Raw genomic sequence first — 15,389 nt, 5'->3', positions numbered from 1 at the left:
CAAAAGAGAAATGAATGCTTTCAAGCTTTTCTTCCTCCTTCCCCTCCTAGCTCTTTGCTCTGTTGCTCTCGCACAGAGCAACTACGACCACCACTAGCTGGTTCAAACCTGGCCAAATGGCTACTGTTCTGGTAATCCTTGTCGTCTGACAGTGCTTCCACAGAGATTAGTGATGCATGGCCTTTGGCCAGCTAATAGTTCTGGATTGACTCCTACACTGTGCCCGAATAATGTCGCTAAACCACAACCTTTGGTTTGCCATTTGTTTCGATTTTCATTTTATTTTAACCTTAATTATTTGTCTATATTTGCAATTGTGGTTATTAATATACAAAATGTCATTTTGTAGTTCAAATATTTTCCCCCGCAATTAATGAATGACATGGGCAGACTTTGGCCTGCCATTGGTGACTTTGATAGCGATGAAAATTTTTGGGTACACGAGTGGAAGCAACACGGTTCTTGCCAAACCAAGCCACCACAGCCTTATTATTCCACTGCCATTGAATTGATGAAGAGTACTGTAGACCTTGATTTGGGTATCAAAGCTGCAATTCCAGTGGGAGGTTTTGCTCCTAGAGGTGATATCATCAATGCGGTAAGCGGAAAAGTTGGAAATGTCACTCCACTCGTTCGCTGTGTGAAGAAACCAAATGGTAATTATCTATTGTCAGAAATCATAGTTTGTGTCGACAAACAAGGAATCAAGGTGATATCAATGTTGCTTTACACGTGTGATTTGCCACTTCTATTGCAGAGATTAATTTATAATTATCTGTGTTATGTTTTTAAGTTTAATTTTATATCAATAAAATCTTTATTGATCTGCTTTAAAACGATTGGTTTACACACAAACAGCAAGAATCAAATTTGGCATACAAGTATGAGCATGTAAGGTGGTCTCCAGCAGCACCACCGCCTGTCTATTTTTACAAGATAAATTTTATTTTAATTGATGCTAATTAAGAACAAAAAAAAAAAAAATGGAAAACCCTTGCAAGCAAAATACAACAGTTTTAAAATTTTTTATATATACTTGGTTACAAAAAGCTATTATATATTATATACGTAACCATGCATTCACGCCTATAATTATAAGTTGTACATGTACTTGATTTAAGTCCAATGAAAAAAATTCATGGCTACTGATATATTCATAACAGTTGAGGCGTTAGGGGCATGCATACGGCAAAAGCTTTGGAAGTTGCTGCACATATATGGGATTAATTTGTAGAGTTGATGTTGAGCGGTTTTAGCCAAGATAATTTTTCTGCTCCTATTGCTCCTCCAATTATGAAAATATATATATATATATATATATTTGGTTTGTAAAGTACTGAATCACAATAGTCAAAGACATGGTATAATGACTCATCGATTGCTAACCAAGTATAGTTTATCTTTTTAATTTTAATTAGAATGATGCTTTTTAACAGGATGGAGAAACGTCCATTTCATTATTACCTAATTAAATCTACTGCTAATAATTTATTTTGAGTTATGAAAGTATATGCAACAGAAGGCTTCCTTGCATCGTACGATTTATGGATGTCAATAGCTTACTACTTAATATAGTTTACAGTTGTGATTTAAAACAATATATAAATATATAGGTAAAATCTTTATTGACTTTATATGGAGATTTGGGTTGTCAAGCTTTGTGCTCAAAAACTTTATTTCTATATATATATATATATATATATATGTCAAGGCCTATAGCTCGTGTTACTTGCATAAAATATAAAACTAGTTCAATGGAACAAAAAGTTTATTAGAATTCTAACACAGTTAAAGCAACAATAAAACTATAGTAAATCAAATTTACATTATTTTTTACTATTAAACAGTCTTTACTTTTACTTGAAATGTTCGGTCACATAATAAAATTAATTACATGGAAGAATCTTTATTTAATTAAAATTTTCACCCACTTATACTAAAATTAACTTAATTTTAATGGATATTTTAGTATTGAAAATGATACATAACTATCACATTTCGTTATTGAAATTAAAAGGCCAATTCAATGAAATGAACATGTATCAGCATGGTGAAGCTTTAATTTGATTAGCCGAATCATAGATCTTGGGAGAAAGTATGATCCTCGAAAAAATGCATTATCAGGGATTTTCTTCCATTTTCAGGTAAATATTTAAGTAGATAACGTAAAATTTTAATTAATTATTATTTTTAAAATATATAAGAAAAATATCTAATAATTAAAGCTAATACATAACTAAAAAAAAAAGAAAAACATAAAATTTGTATCATTTGGCATAAAATAAGAAAAAGAGTTATGACAATTCTAAATGTAATGAAAGGTTAGAACAATTGTTAGAAAATATTATTATAACATAAATAATTAAGTTGATAACGTAAACTTTTAATTGATTATTGTTTTTATAAATATATAAGAAAATAACAAAAAATTAACAACAAATAGGTAACATAAATAAGTGATGAAAACATAAAATTCATATCATTTGCCGTAAAATGGGTAAAAAATGTTGTAACATGCTACGAAAAGTTTATAACAATTTTAAACATAATTAAAAGTAAGAACAATAGTAAAAAAATATTATTGTAACTTAAATAATTAAGTAGGTGATATAAAATTTTAATTAATTATTGTTTTCTTTATATATATATATACAAAATACCTAAAAATTGAAAAACAAATAAATAATGTAAACAAGTGAGAAGAACTGTAAAAATTCATATCATTTGACTTAAAATGAGTAAAAAGTGTTGTAACATAAACTAAGAAATAGGTATAACAATTCTAAAGGTAATGGAATGTACGAACAATTGTAAGAAGATATAATTATAACATAAATAAGTAACATAAAATTTTAATTCATTATTATTTTTGTAAATATATAAAAAATAGATAACATTTAGAAAGCAAATAAGCAACTTGAACAAGTGAGAAAAAGTGTAAAATTCATATCATTTGACATAAAATATGTAAGAAGTGTCATAACACATATAAAAAAGAATTGTGACAATTCTAAACTTTTTGGAATATAAGAATAATTGTACAAAAATATTAATAAAACGTAATAATTAAGTTGGTTGTCATAACGTATAGATCCGTGGACCTACCGTTAGATATGGATAAGAGGAGTTGCCACCAATCTTTTTTGTTAAGGTGTGATTGGCCACCTGATCAAATCTGATCTACGAAATCAGAGTTTAGGTTTGGGAGTACGATTATGTGTGAGGAAGGTTATAGCACCCTCACAACGCCTTTCCAAAGATAGTATTAGTTTGATTCCAAATTATCCAAGCCTTAAAAAATGTTTATGCTTTTACCAAAATGTTAAATATTGAAAATTAATTTTAAAATTGTCTCAATAGTTTGATAGTAATCTTAGATAATTCTCTCACCTTAGAAGTATTCATAGGGACTAGTGTCTTATTCTAAAGAGGCTCCATCATCGAATTTATTAATTTATTTTTATTTCAAAAAAATTAGTAAAGTTCCCTAATAGTTTGGTAGGACTTACTTTAAAGCAAATCTCTCAATAGTTTGGTGAGATTTTATTACAAAAAAATATTTACAAAAATCTTATTTTAGAAAATTCATTAAGTCTACCAATAGTTTGGTAAAACTTAATCTAGGAATTAATCCTCCAATAGTTTAGAGAATAAAATTATTATATTTTTTTATATTTTTATTATTTTTTTAAAAAAATATTTATGAAATTTCCCAATAGTTTGGTGGATCTATTTTAAAAACTTAAATCCATGAAAATTTTCTAATAGTTTGGTAAATTTCATGAATTTATTTTGTAAAGATTTTTTTGTTATTTACTGAAAGGATTTTTTTGTTTTTATAAATATTTTTTTTGAAAACTTATTTGAAAATTTTTTTTTTGTTTTTTTTTGTCATTTGCGTTTTTCTAGCAAGATAAGACATTTTTTTCTCTCTTTTTTTTAATAATAAAAATTGAATTACTAAATAAAGTACATAAATAAAAACCAAAAAAATGAAAATAAAACAAAACTTAAAATATGAAAATAAATAAAAAACAAAACATAAAATAAAAAAGAAAAGGGAAACTTTTTGATCGGGTTAGGTCAACACGTGGGTCGACATGCAAGTCAGTGAGTCAAAGCGCAGATCTTGGGCTGCCAAAATGCTATCGTTTTGAAGCAATATAAAAGCGATCCTTTAGCGTTTTTATCCCATATGTCTGTTCTCTCTCTAGACCCTCAAACGTTCTTTCTTCTTTATAAAACCTAATCAAAATTCAATCGAAAACTGAAAAATTCTTGTCGATTTCTAGAAAATCCCATCGAAAAATTCATATTTCGTTGGAAAACTCATCAAAAAACTCATACCCCACCAAAAAATTCATAAAAAAATTCATAAAAAAATTCATTCAAACCTAGATTTTTCAGAAAAATCTCAGAAAATTCCTAGATTCTCCATATTCTTTCAAAAATCCTTCCTGAACCCAAACCCAATCTCAAAAATCTAAATCTAATCTCAAAATCTTCAAATAACACCTAGAAACTTCAAATCGATCCTAGAATCCCAAAACTTAGAATCCTAGAAACCTAGTATTGCCCAGTTCAACCTATCCAAATTAAACGTGTCCCCTCTAAAATCCTTGCCCTATTCATATTCTGAGGATTATTGAATTTATAGGTGTCTTGGAAACAATTTTTTTGAACAGACAGAATCAATCCTAAGGTTCAAGTTTGGATTACTTCTGTTCGAGCATAATTCCTAGCTAGATTTTAGTGAAATGAAAGCCTTTGATTTGGGTTTTGATTTAAAATCCATTGACCAAAAGACTTGAATTCAATTGGTTTCCTTGATCACCAATAGTTAAGAGAAAAAAAGAAAATAAAAAAAACTAGTAATAGTAGTAATGATATAATACCATATAATGTACTAATAATAATAATACGATAATGATACTATAATATAGTAATAATAATACTATAATAAAATATAATAAAACATGGTCCAATTGACCCCAGACAGATATGGGTGTCTACAGCAGTTCGTTTTTACATATTTTTGTTCGATAATGTTGATGCAAAAACTTAGACACCCACTTTGTTGCAAGAGTCAACTCAATAAACAGAAATGATTGGGATTGAGTTGTAAGTCAAGAAAATGATCTGGATGTAACCGAGATCGAATGGTTGAGATAAAATCATGAGTCAAAAAAATAAAACGATCAAGATCGAGTCGAGGTCAAAGAGGGTTGACCTAGATGAAACTATGAGTTAGGAAATGATCTGGACAAAACTGATATCAAATGACCGTGATGAAACCACAAGTTAAGAAATGATCTAACTTGAGCAAAGATCGAATGACTGGGACGATGACACGAGTCTAAAAATAAAGCGATAAAAACCAAGTTAAGGTCAAAAGTGGATAACTGGAATGATATCGCAGGTCAAAAATGATATAGATGGAACTAAGATCGAAAGATCAAGATGAAACTATGAGTCAAAAAGATAAAATGACTAGGATCGAGTCGAGGTTGAAAATGATTGATCGATATGAAATCGCTAGTCAGGAAATGATTTAACCTGAGTCCAAATTGAATGATTGGGACGATGTTGCGAGTTTAAAAATAAAGTGATCAAGACCAAGTCGAGGTTGAAGATGATTGATCGAGATAGAATTGCAAGTCAAGAAATGATCTAGATAGAATCGAGATCGAATGACTAGGATAAAATCATGAGTTGAAAAGATAAAGTGATTAAGACTGAGTCGAGGTCAAAGATGATTGACCAAGATGGAAACATGAATCAAAAAATGATCTGACCTGAGCTGAGATTGAATGACTAAATAATGCCGTGAGTCTAAAAGTAACCAAGACCAAGTCAAGGTCAAAGATGAATGACCAGGACATTGTCGTAAGTAAAAAAAATGAAACGATTAGGATCGAGTCGAGGTAAAAAAAAATTGGGATGAAACCATAAGTCATAAGAAATGATCTAGATTGAGCCAAGATTAAGTGATGAGAAGAAACCACGAGTCAAAAAATAAAACGACCAGGATCGAGTTGAGGTAAAAAAATAAATGATTAGGACAAAACCATGAGTCATAAGAAATGATCTAGACTGAGCTAAGATTGGATGCCTGGGATGAAATCACAAGTCAAAAAATGAAACAACCAAGACCGAGTCAAGGTCGAAAATAAATGACCGAGATGAAATCACAAGTCATAAGAAATGATCTAGACTAAGCCAAGATTGAGTGCCTAGGATGAAACCACAAGTCAAAAAATAAAGCGATCAGGACCTAGTCAAGGTCGAAAATAAATAATCGAGACAAAACCACGAGTCAAAAAATAAAGTGACTAGGACCAAGTGAGGTCGAAAATAAATGACCGGGATAAAACCACGAGTCATAAAAAATGATCTGGACTAAGCCAAGATCGAGTGCCCAAAACAAAATCACGAGTCAAAAAATAAAACGACCAGGATCAAGTTGAGGTCGAAAATAAATGACCAAGATGAGTCATAAAAAATTATCTAGACTGGGCCAAGATTGGATGAGTGATGATAGAGTAATGAAAGTGCATGCTTTATTTGAGATGCAAATGTAATGTATGTAGTGCTGATGTCATGAAATTTCAATTATGGTAATAAAGTTTTTAAGACTCCTTCAGTCTTTCTTAACTTCTCAGTATTAATAGTCTTAGAGCAGATTTTATTGACTGATCCTTATCATTCTTTTCATCTGGTTACAGCTTATAAGTCGTGCCAATCAATCTATCATCAAATTCATTATTGGGTCACCTTGTTTACCCTATTGTAAATCATTTTCTCATGCTTTTCTCATTTATCTCATCTTGGATTTCTTTTAAAAATGAAAAATTATTTTATGAAAAATGTCATTCATTTATTTACCATCATTCAAATAAGTGACAGACATGATACATTTCTTTAGTTCATTTAAGGAATGTTCATTTGGTGAAGCGTAAGAAAAATGGATCCTTATTATTGAAAGAACAAAAGGTAGGGTCAAGAATAACTCAAGGGTGAACAAAGGCAAAATGCTGTAATTCATTCAAATAGGACATTAACATCTAAAATAATATTTGCTCAGATAATTTTGAACTCAAACTTAGGATCATCCTTAAAAAACACATTCTATTAATATCTTCAATCTTTGAGCTAATCATCATCCTCTTTTCAAGGACCCTTATATGGAGCTGTGTTTCCAAGTTCTCATTTTTTCTTAAACTGTCCTTTTGGATTTTTAATTTAAGTCCTTCTTTGTGTTTTTTCCTTTTTTTTTTTTTTTGCTTTTTTCTTTTTTTCCCCTTTTTGCTTTTTTTTTTTTCGCACATTTTTCTCAATTTTCCATTTTTCTTTCCCTTTTTATTCATCAATGACACTTTGATCAAAGCTTCATACCATCCAATGGCAAACCTACCCTAATTCAATTCATGATTCTCCAAATCAAGTATCACATTCAATCAAAATAGACTTTTAAGGGACATAATATAGGCTAGGGTAAAAGGTGTCAAAGAAAGGGATAAAATAAACCCAAATTATATTTGAAGAGTAATCAAATCAATGATCATTTTTTCATGTGGGGCATTTTGACATTTTGTCCCATCAATTTCTTTTTTTTTCATTTTTGCATTTTTTTGTGTGCAGCACATTATTATTTTGCCCCATCAATTTCTTTTTTTTTTTGTTTTTTTTTTCCTTTGGGTGGAACACATTGGCATTTTGTCCTATCAATTTCTTGTTTTTTTTTTTGTTTCTTTTGTTTTTTTTTTCATTTTTCATGAAAATTTGAACACAGAAGGGCTTTGCCCTTGAAATCACAAACATCTCAACTTTGCCCCTTAGTGTGGAGGTAATCCTTGGTTAGGGTTCCTCAAAAGAAATTTTTAATCTACTCAAATGGGTAACAATGGATTTTTTTTGAAAGGGTAAAAAAAAGATGACTATTTTTCATTTCGAACATAAATACTCTCAATGGAGAATCTTTATTGACTACGAACAGATTTGTGAATGAACACTTGTAAAGATTATGTGTTGTATCACTTTTGAAAATCTTCTCCAAATTTGTCCCTTTATTCAACAATCTCAATGGACCAACAATCCTGAATTTATCAAACACACGATGTTTTCAAAGCAGAATCCTAAATTATTATCATAATTGTCTAAACATTCATTATTTGGAATCTAAGAATGGATATGAGCATGTACAGTGGTCTCCACTTGCACCACCACCTGTCTATTTTTACAAGATAAATTTTATTTTAATTATGCTAATTAAGAACAAAAAGAAAAATTGGAAAACCCTTGCAAGCAAAATACAATAGTTTTAAAATTTTTTTATATATACTTGGTTAGAAAAGGCTATTATATATTATATATGTAACCATGCATTCACACCTATAATTATAATATGTGTATAACAGTTGAGGCGTTAGGGGCATGCATGCAGCAAAAGCTTTGGAAGTTGCTGCATAGATATGTGATTAATTTATAGAGTTGATGTTGAGTGGTTTTAGCCAAGATAATTTTTCTGCTAGTATTGCTCCTCCAATTATGAATATCTATATATATATATATATATATATATATATATATATTTGGTTTGTAAAGTACTGACTCACAATAGCTAAAAAAATGGTATAATGACTCATCGATTGCTAACCAAGTATAGCTTATCTTTTTAATTTTAATTAGAATGATGTTTTTTAATGGGATGGAGAAACGCCTATTTTATTATTTCCTAATTAAATCTACTGCAAATACTTTATTTTGAGTTATGAAAGTATATACAAGAGAGGGTTCCTTGCATCATACGATTTATGGATGTCAATAGCTTACTACCTAATATAAATTAGCATTGTGATTTAAAACAATATATATATAGGCAAAATCTTTATTGACTTTATATGGAGATTTGAGGTTGTCAAGCTTTGTGCTCAAGAACTTTATTTCTATATATAAATATATATATATATATATATATATCAAGGCCTATATCTCGTGTTACTTACATAAAATATAAAACTAGTTCAATGGAAAAAATTAGCATAGCGAAAAGTTTATTACAATTCTGACGCAGTTAAAACAACAATAAAATTGTAGTAAATTAAATTTAGATTATTTTTTACTATTAAATAGTCTTTACTTTTACTCGAAATGTTTAATCACATATGCAATAAAATAAATTATATGGAAGAATCTTTATTTAATTAAAATTTTCACTCACTTATACTAAAATTAACTTAATTTGAATGGATTTTTAAATATTGAAAATGATACATAACTGTCACATTTCATTATTGAAATTAAAAAACCAATACAGTGAAATGAATATGCATCAGCATGGTAAAACTTTAATTTCTTTTAGGAATGTGCAAGGCTTTTAGGAATAGTCAGATTCCTAAACATAATTAATTATAATAAATCTTTAATTTTCTTTCTTGCCCAAATTACAATATATTAGTGTTGAAAACCTAAGCTACATGGAGGAAGATTTCCTTCACTTAATTATTTGTACCCAACTACTGCACTAAGTAAAATTATATAATCAATAAGTTTAGGCTAGTAAAATTGACATCAAAACTGCTGTCAAACAGTGAAAAAGTGTAAAATCATGTCATGTTTGACTTACACAAAATAATAACAGTAAGCTTAAGTTGAGATAAGATCATCAAAGAGAACTAGTTTTTTAACCATTCTTCAGTTCCACCATAAAAATAAAACTAGTTTAATGAAAATATCATTTTGATAATAATAAAAATAAATAGGTTTAAATGGTATTGTATCTTTCCTTATAAAATTTATTGAATTCAAAACTAATAAACGAACATCAAATTATTATAATAAGTAAATGATACCAAAAAAAATTATAGATTTCTCCATTTTAGGTATCTTGTAGACAAATTGATGCAATATGCTTGTTGGATTAATCCAAAAATGTCATGTGATCCTTATATCAATGTTTCATTTAACTCGATTATAATCTTTTGGTTTTATTGTTGGGGTCCTAAGCACACTGTTTTCTTCTTCGAGAAATCCAAACAAGGCAGAGAAAGATTGGATTGTCTTAGTTTGTAAAATTGTGGCTTAACCTCAATCAATATCAGTTTTTCTTCTTCTTAATTTTTCTTTTTTCCTTCAATCTCACTGAATTAGGTAGTTTTCTTATCAATCTGGAAAGAAAATCCACTGATATCTTTTACTTTGTGGGAATATTTAATTACCCTTGTATTAATTTCATTTGTAAGGAACAGAGTTGCATTAGTTATCTGTCTTAATTTAATTAACATTTGATCAAAATGATTGTAATCGCTTGATTTTTATTTCTATTCTGATTGTCAATTAATGAACTTGACAATCTGTTTTCTGTCAATTTTCAGTTTGGGATTTGATAGCAGATTGAGCCATAGAGAAAGAATCAAAATTGGAATAGTGATGAGCAATATTGCGAATTGGTCTGCCGATATCGTGAATGAGATTCCCTTATAACTGCCTGTCAAATCTATCATTCGTATATGCGTGGCAAACTTGTTAAACAGAAATTATAGATTTAATTGTTCAATGGAAAATATATAAAACATACAGTACTAAAACTCAAATGATGAAAAAAAAAAAAGAAATTTGTAAATTTGTCATTTTCAAGTAACTTATAGATTTACGGTTAGTTTAATATTGTTTTTCTTGTTGAAAAAATTAGGATTAGATAACATGTATTTAAAAAGTGTGATAAAAATGTGATTAAAAATTTTATATATTAATATTACTGTTAAAAATTATTTTGAGTAATTAAAATATTTTAAAATATATACATAAAATAAAAATAATATTTAAAATATAAGATAATATAATGAATTTCATCCTAAAATCCTTTCCACTCAAAAACTTTTTTATTATTTAACATTATGTTTGGATAAAAACAGTTTTTAATTCAAAAATTACTTTCAATAATAATACTAAACAAAATCTTAATTAATGTAATATACTTATGGGATTAGTCCCCATGCGCTTCGATAAATTTAATATAAAATGTCTATTTATTTTAATTTCCTTATCCTTCTTCTTTTGATTCAATATTTTTAGTATAATTTTTATTATGAGAATTATTATGAAATTTTAATGTATTCCATTCAAAATTACAATGACTGGTAAAGAAAATTATAATTACATCTATGTATGTTTTGTATATATATTTTTTACTTTAGATCAAAGTTTAATTTATAATTAATTTAAATAAAAATAATATTTTTAATTTCAACTATTTTGGTTTAAGAATAAAAAATAAAACTTACACATTAAAAATAAATTTATTCAATTAAAATGTTTAATATAAAATTCAACTATATATTATGAATTAAGATTTTGAGGTTGTAATTAAATGACGAATCAAAATTATGTTTTAACTCTTGAAATTAAATTTGTAAAATTAAAGCTCTTTTTTAACTAGAAAAACGACATATTCATACTTATTTTTATGTAGAAAATACATGTAATCATCATTTAAATTAAATGCTTCGAGCATTTACACTAATTTAATTTCTTTCAATTTTTTTGTCTTTTATAATTAACTTTTTTCATATTACATAAAGTAAGAAAATATGCTGTCAAGGATTCAAGGTAAAATAGAATTGCTGAAAGTAATCTTATATAATAATCTTAACAAAACCAGAGCTTTTGGTAAGTACCTTAATACTAATTTTTTAAAAAATTTAATTAATTATATATATTTATTGTTTTCTATTTCAGTGTACTATGTTTTCGAGACTAATCTCTTAAAACTAGGAATGTATGATTTTGAGCTCAAAGAAATTACAGTATGTATATACACTCACACACACACAGGGACTTCTATAATAAGTTTGAGTTTTTAACCTTACAATAAAGTCAACAAATAATAGTTATTAGATTTATATAATTAAATCTCATTCATTGATTAAATTTTAAAGTAAAGAAATATAAAACTTGCTTATCTAGTAATGAGAATACAAAACAAAATTTATAAAATTTTATATATAATTTAAATAATATTCACTTTATGTAATTGTTTTTTATTTTTCATTTTATTATATGTTTATTAAAAAAACCCTAAAATAAAAAAATATTATTAAAAATATTCATTTTAAAAAATTTTAATGTAATTGGTATTTTTTAAAATAGTGAAAAAATATTATAAAAATAATTACAAAGAAATTTAAAAATATTAACATAAAAATTCTTTCAAAGAAAAAATTAACTTCAAAGAATTTATATTTTAAATAAAACTAAAAAATTATTAACATAATCAAATGAGAGAAATAATAAAATTTATATTAATTTATGTAAAATGAGATAGAAGTATCATAACACACTTAAAAACGAGTTATGAAAATTTTAACATAATTAAATGTAAAAAAATGTTAAGAGAATTATTTTTACGTAAATAATTAAGTTAATAATGTAAAATTTAAAATAATTATTTTTCTTATAAATGTATAAGAAATAGTTAAAAATACATTCAAGGATAAAACTTAACATAAAAGAAATTATATTTTTTAAAAAAAATTAATAAAAAATTTATTAATGTAAGCATGTTAGAGGAATTGTAAGATTTGTGTTATTAGTGTAAAATATATTAGAAATATCATAACACCTAAACAATAACTATAATAATTCAAAACTTAATGAAATATAAGAATAACCTTAAAAATATATTATTATAATATAAATAATTAAGATAGCAACATAAAATTTTAATTAATTATTATTTAGATAAATATATAAGGGAAATATCTAATTAAAAAATAGATAATGTGAATAGCTAAGAAGAAATGTAACAACTGTATTATTTTGTGGAAAATATGTAAGAAGTATCATAATATACTAAGAAAGAACAATAATAATTCTAAACATATTGAAAGTAAGAACAAATGTAAAATATATTAATGTAACATAAACAATTATAATGGGAATGTAAATTTTTAATTGATTATTGTTTTTGTATATATATATATATATAATAGCTATAAATTAAAAAATAAATTGGTAACATAAACAAGTGTGAAAAATGTAAAATTAGTATAATTTAGAATAAAATAAGTAAAATGAATCGTAACACACTATGAAAAAGTTATAATAATTCTAAACATAATAAAAGGTAAGAATAATCATAAAAAATATTATTATAATATAAATAATTAGGTTGACAATGTAAAATTTTAACTAATTATTATTTTTTATAATATACAAAGAAAGTAGCTAAAAACTGAAAAATAATCGATAATGTAAAATGAGTATCATTTTGTGTTAAACTAAAAAAAGTATTGTAACACACTAAAAAAGAGTTATTACATTTCTAAACATAATTAAAATTAAGAACAATTATAAAAATATATTATTTTAACATAAATTATTAAGTTAACAACATAAAATTTTAATTTTTTTTAAACATATAAGAAAAATAGGTTAAAAGACATATTGGGAACATAAACAAATGAGAAGAAATGTAAAATTAATATCATTATGTGTAAAATGGTTATAAATTGTTGTAATATACTAAAAAATGTTATGGTAATTCTAAATATAATAAAAAGTAATAACAGCCATAAGAATAAATTATTGTAACGTAAATGATTAGATTGATAACATAAAACTTTAATTAATTATTGTTATGTAAATATTTAAAGAAAATAGATAGAAATTAAAAAAATAAATTGATAAAGTAAACAAGTGAGAACAAATGTAAAATTAATATCATTTTGCCTAAAACAGGTAAAAAATGTCAAAACATATTAAGAGTTATGATAATGTTAAACGTAATGCAAAATAAACAACCATAAGAAGATATTATTGTAAAGTAAATAATTATGTTAACAACTTTAAATTTTAATTAATTATTATTCCTATAAATTTATAAGAAAAATAACTAAAAATTAAAAAATAATTTTATAACGTAAACAAGTAAGAAACTTAAAATTAGTATCATTTGGTATGAAATTGGTAAGAAGTATTGTAAAATACTAAGAATGAGTTACGGTAATTCTAAATGTAATGAAAAGTAAGAATAGTCATAAAAATATATTGTTATAATATAAATAATTATAATGGTAATGTAAAATTTTAATTAATTGTTATTTTTGTATATATATATATAAGGAAAATAGCTAAAAATTAAAAAATAAAATAGTAATTTAAACAAGTGAGAATAAACATAAAATTAGTATTGTTTAACGTAAAATGGATCAAAAGTGTCATAAAACACTAAGAAAGAGTTATAACAATTATAAACATACTAAAAGTTAAGAACAACTATAAGAATATATTATTGTAATATAAGTAATTATGTTGGCAATTTAAAATTTTAATTAATTATTATTTTTTAAATATATAAGAAATATAACTAAAAGTTGAAAAATAAATAGGTAATGTAAAACAGTGAAAAAATGTAAAATTAATATAATTTGACGCAAAATGAGTAAAAAATTTCATAACGTACTAAGAAAAAACAATGACAATTCTAAACATAATTAAAGGTAAAAACAATCATAAAAAAGAAATTATTGTAATGTAAATAATTAAGTTGCGAATGTAAAATTTTAACTATTTATTTTTTTGTAAAGATATAAGAAAAATAGTTAAAAATTAAAAAACAATTGGTAATGTAAACAAGTGAGAATAAATGTAAAATTAATATCATTTAATGTCAAATAAGTATGAATTGTCATAATACATTAAAAAAGTTATGAAAATTTTAAATGTAATGAAAATTAAGAACAACCATAATAATATATTATTATAACGTAAATAATTTTATTGGTAACAGAAAATTTTAATTAATTATTATTTTATAAATATTTAAGAAAAATATTTAGATATTAAAAAATAAATTGATAATGTAAACAAGTGAGAGTATATGTAAAATAGTATTATAAAATAGATAATGTAAACAGTTTACATATATGTAAAATAGTGTTATAATACTATTTAGTGTAAACTGGGTAAATAGTATTATAACACTTTAAGAAAAAGTTATAGCAATTGTGAACAAAATACAAAGTAAAAATAATCATAAAAAAATATTATTGCAAAGGTAATAAATATGTTGATAACGTAAAATTTTAATTATTTATTATTTCTATAAATATAAAAGAAAAATAGCTAAAATGAAAAAACAAATTGATAAATAAACAAATGAGAAATAACGAAAAATTAATATCATTTAGAATAAAATAGGTTAGAAGTGTCACAATAAGAAAAAGCTACGACAATTCTAACTATGATAAAAGTAAGAAAAACAGTAAAAATATATGTATATATAAGGAAAATGATAGAAATTTTAAAAAATTGGTAATGTAAATAAGTAAGAAAAAAATATAAAATTAGTACCATGTAATGTAAAATGAGTAAGTATCATAACACACTAA

At 25.2% G+C, this 15,389-nt stretch overlaps 1 protein-coding gene across 1 annotated transcript; it reads left to right on the top strand.

Moving 5' to 3' along the window:
• The first annotated feature begins 382 nt into the window (after nt 1–382).
• Nucleotides 383–1,256, top strand: LOC149513359 (ribonuclease 1-like). Its single transcript, XM_089748646.1, has 3 exons — nt 383–709; nt 859–921; nt 1,176–1,256. Exons 1-3 carry the CDS (start codon nt 383–385, stop codon nt 1,254–1,256), a joined length of 471 nt encoding a protein of 156 aa, XP_089604772.1.
• Nucleotides 1,257–15,389: the final 14,133 nt, after the last annotated feature.

This window comes from Durio zibethinus, chromosome 19 (assembly GCF_047325235.1).
Source record: "Durio zibethinus cultivar Kanyao isolate XHJ-2024 chromosome 19, ASM4732523v1, whole genome shotgun sequence".
In the NCBI taxonomy this organism is placed as follows: domain Eukaryota; kingdom Viridiplantae; phylum Streptophyta; class Magnoliopsida; order Malvales; family Malvaceae; genus Durio; species Durio zibethinus.
The sequence above is the reverse complement of the archived record's forward strand: the minus strand, read 5'-3'. Positions and strand labels throughout refer to the sequence as shown.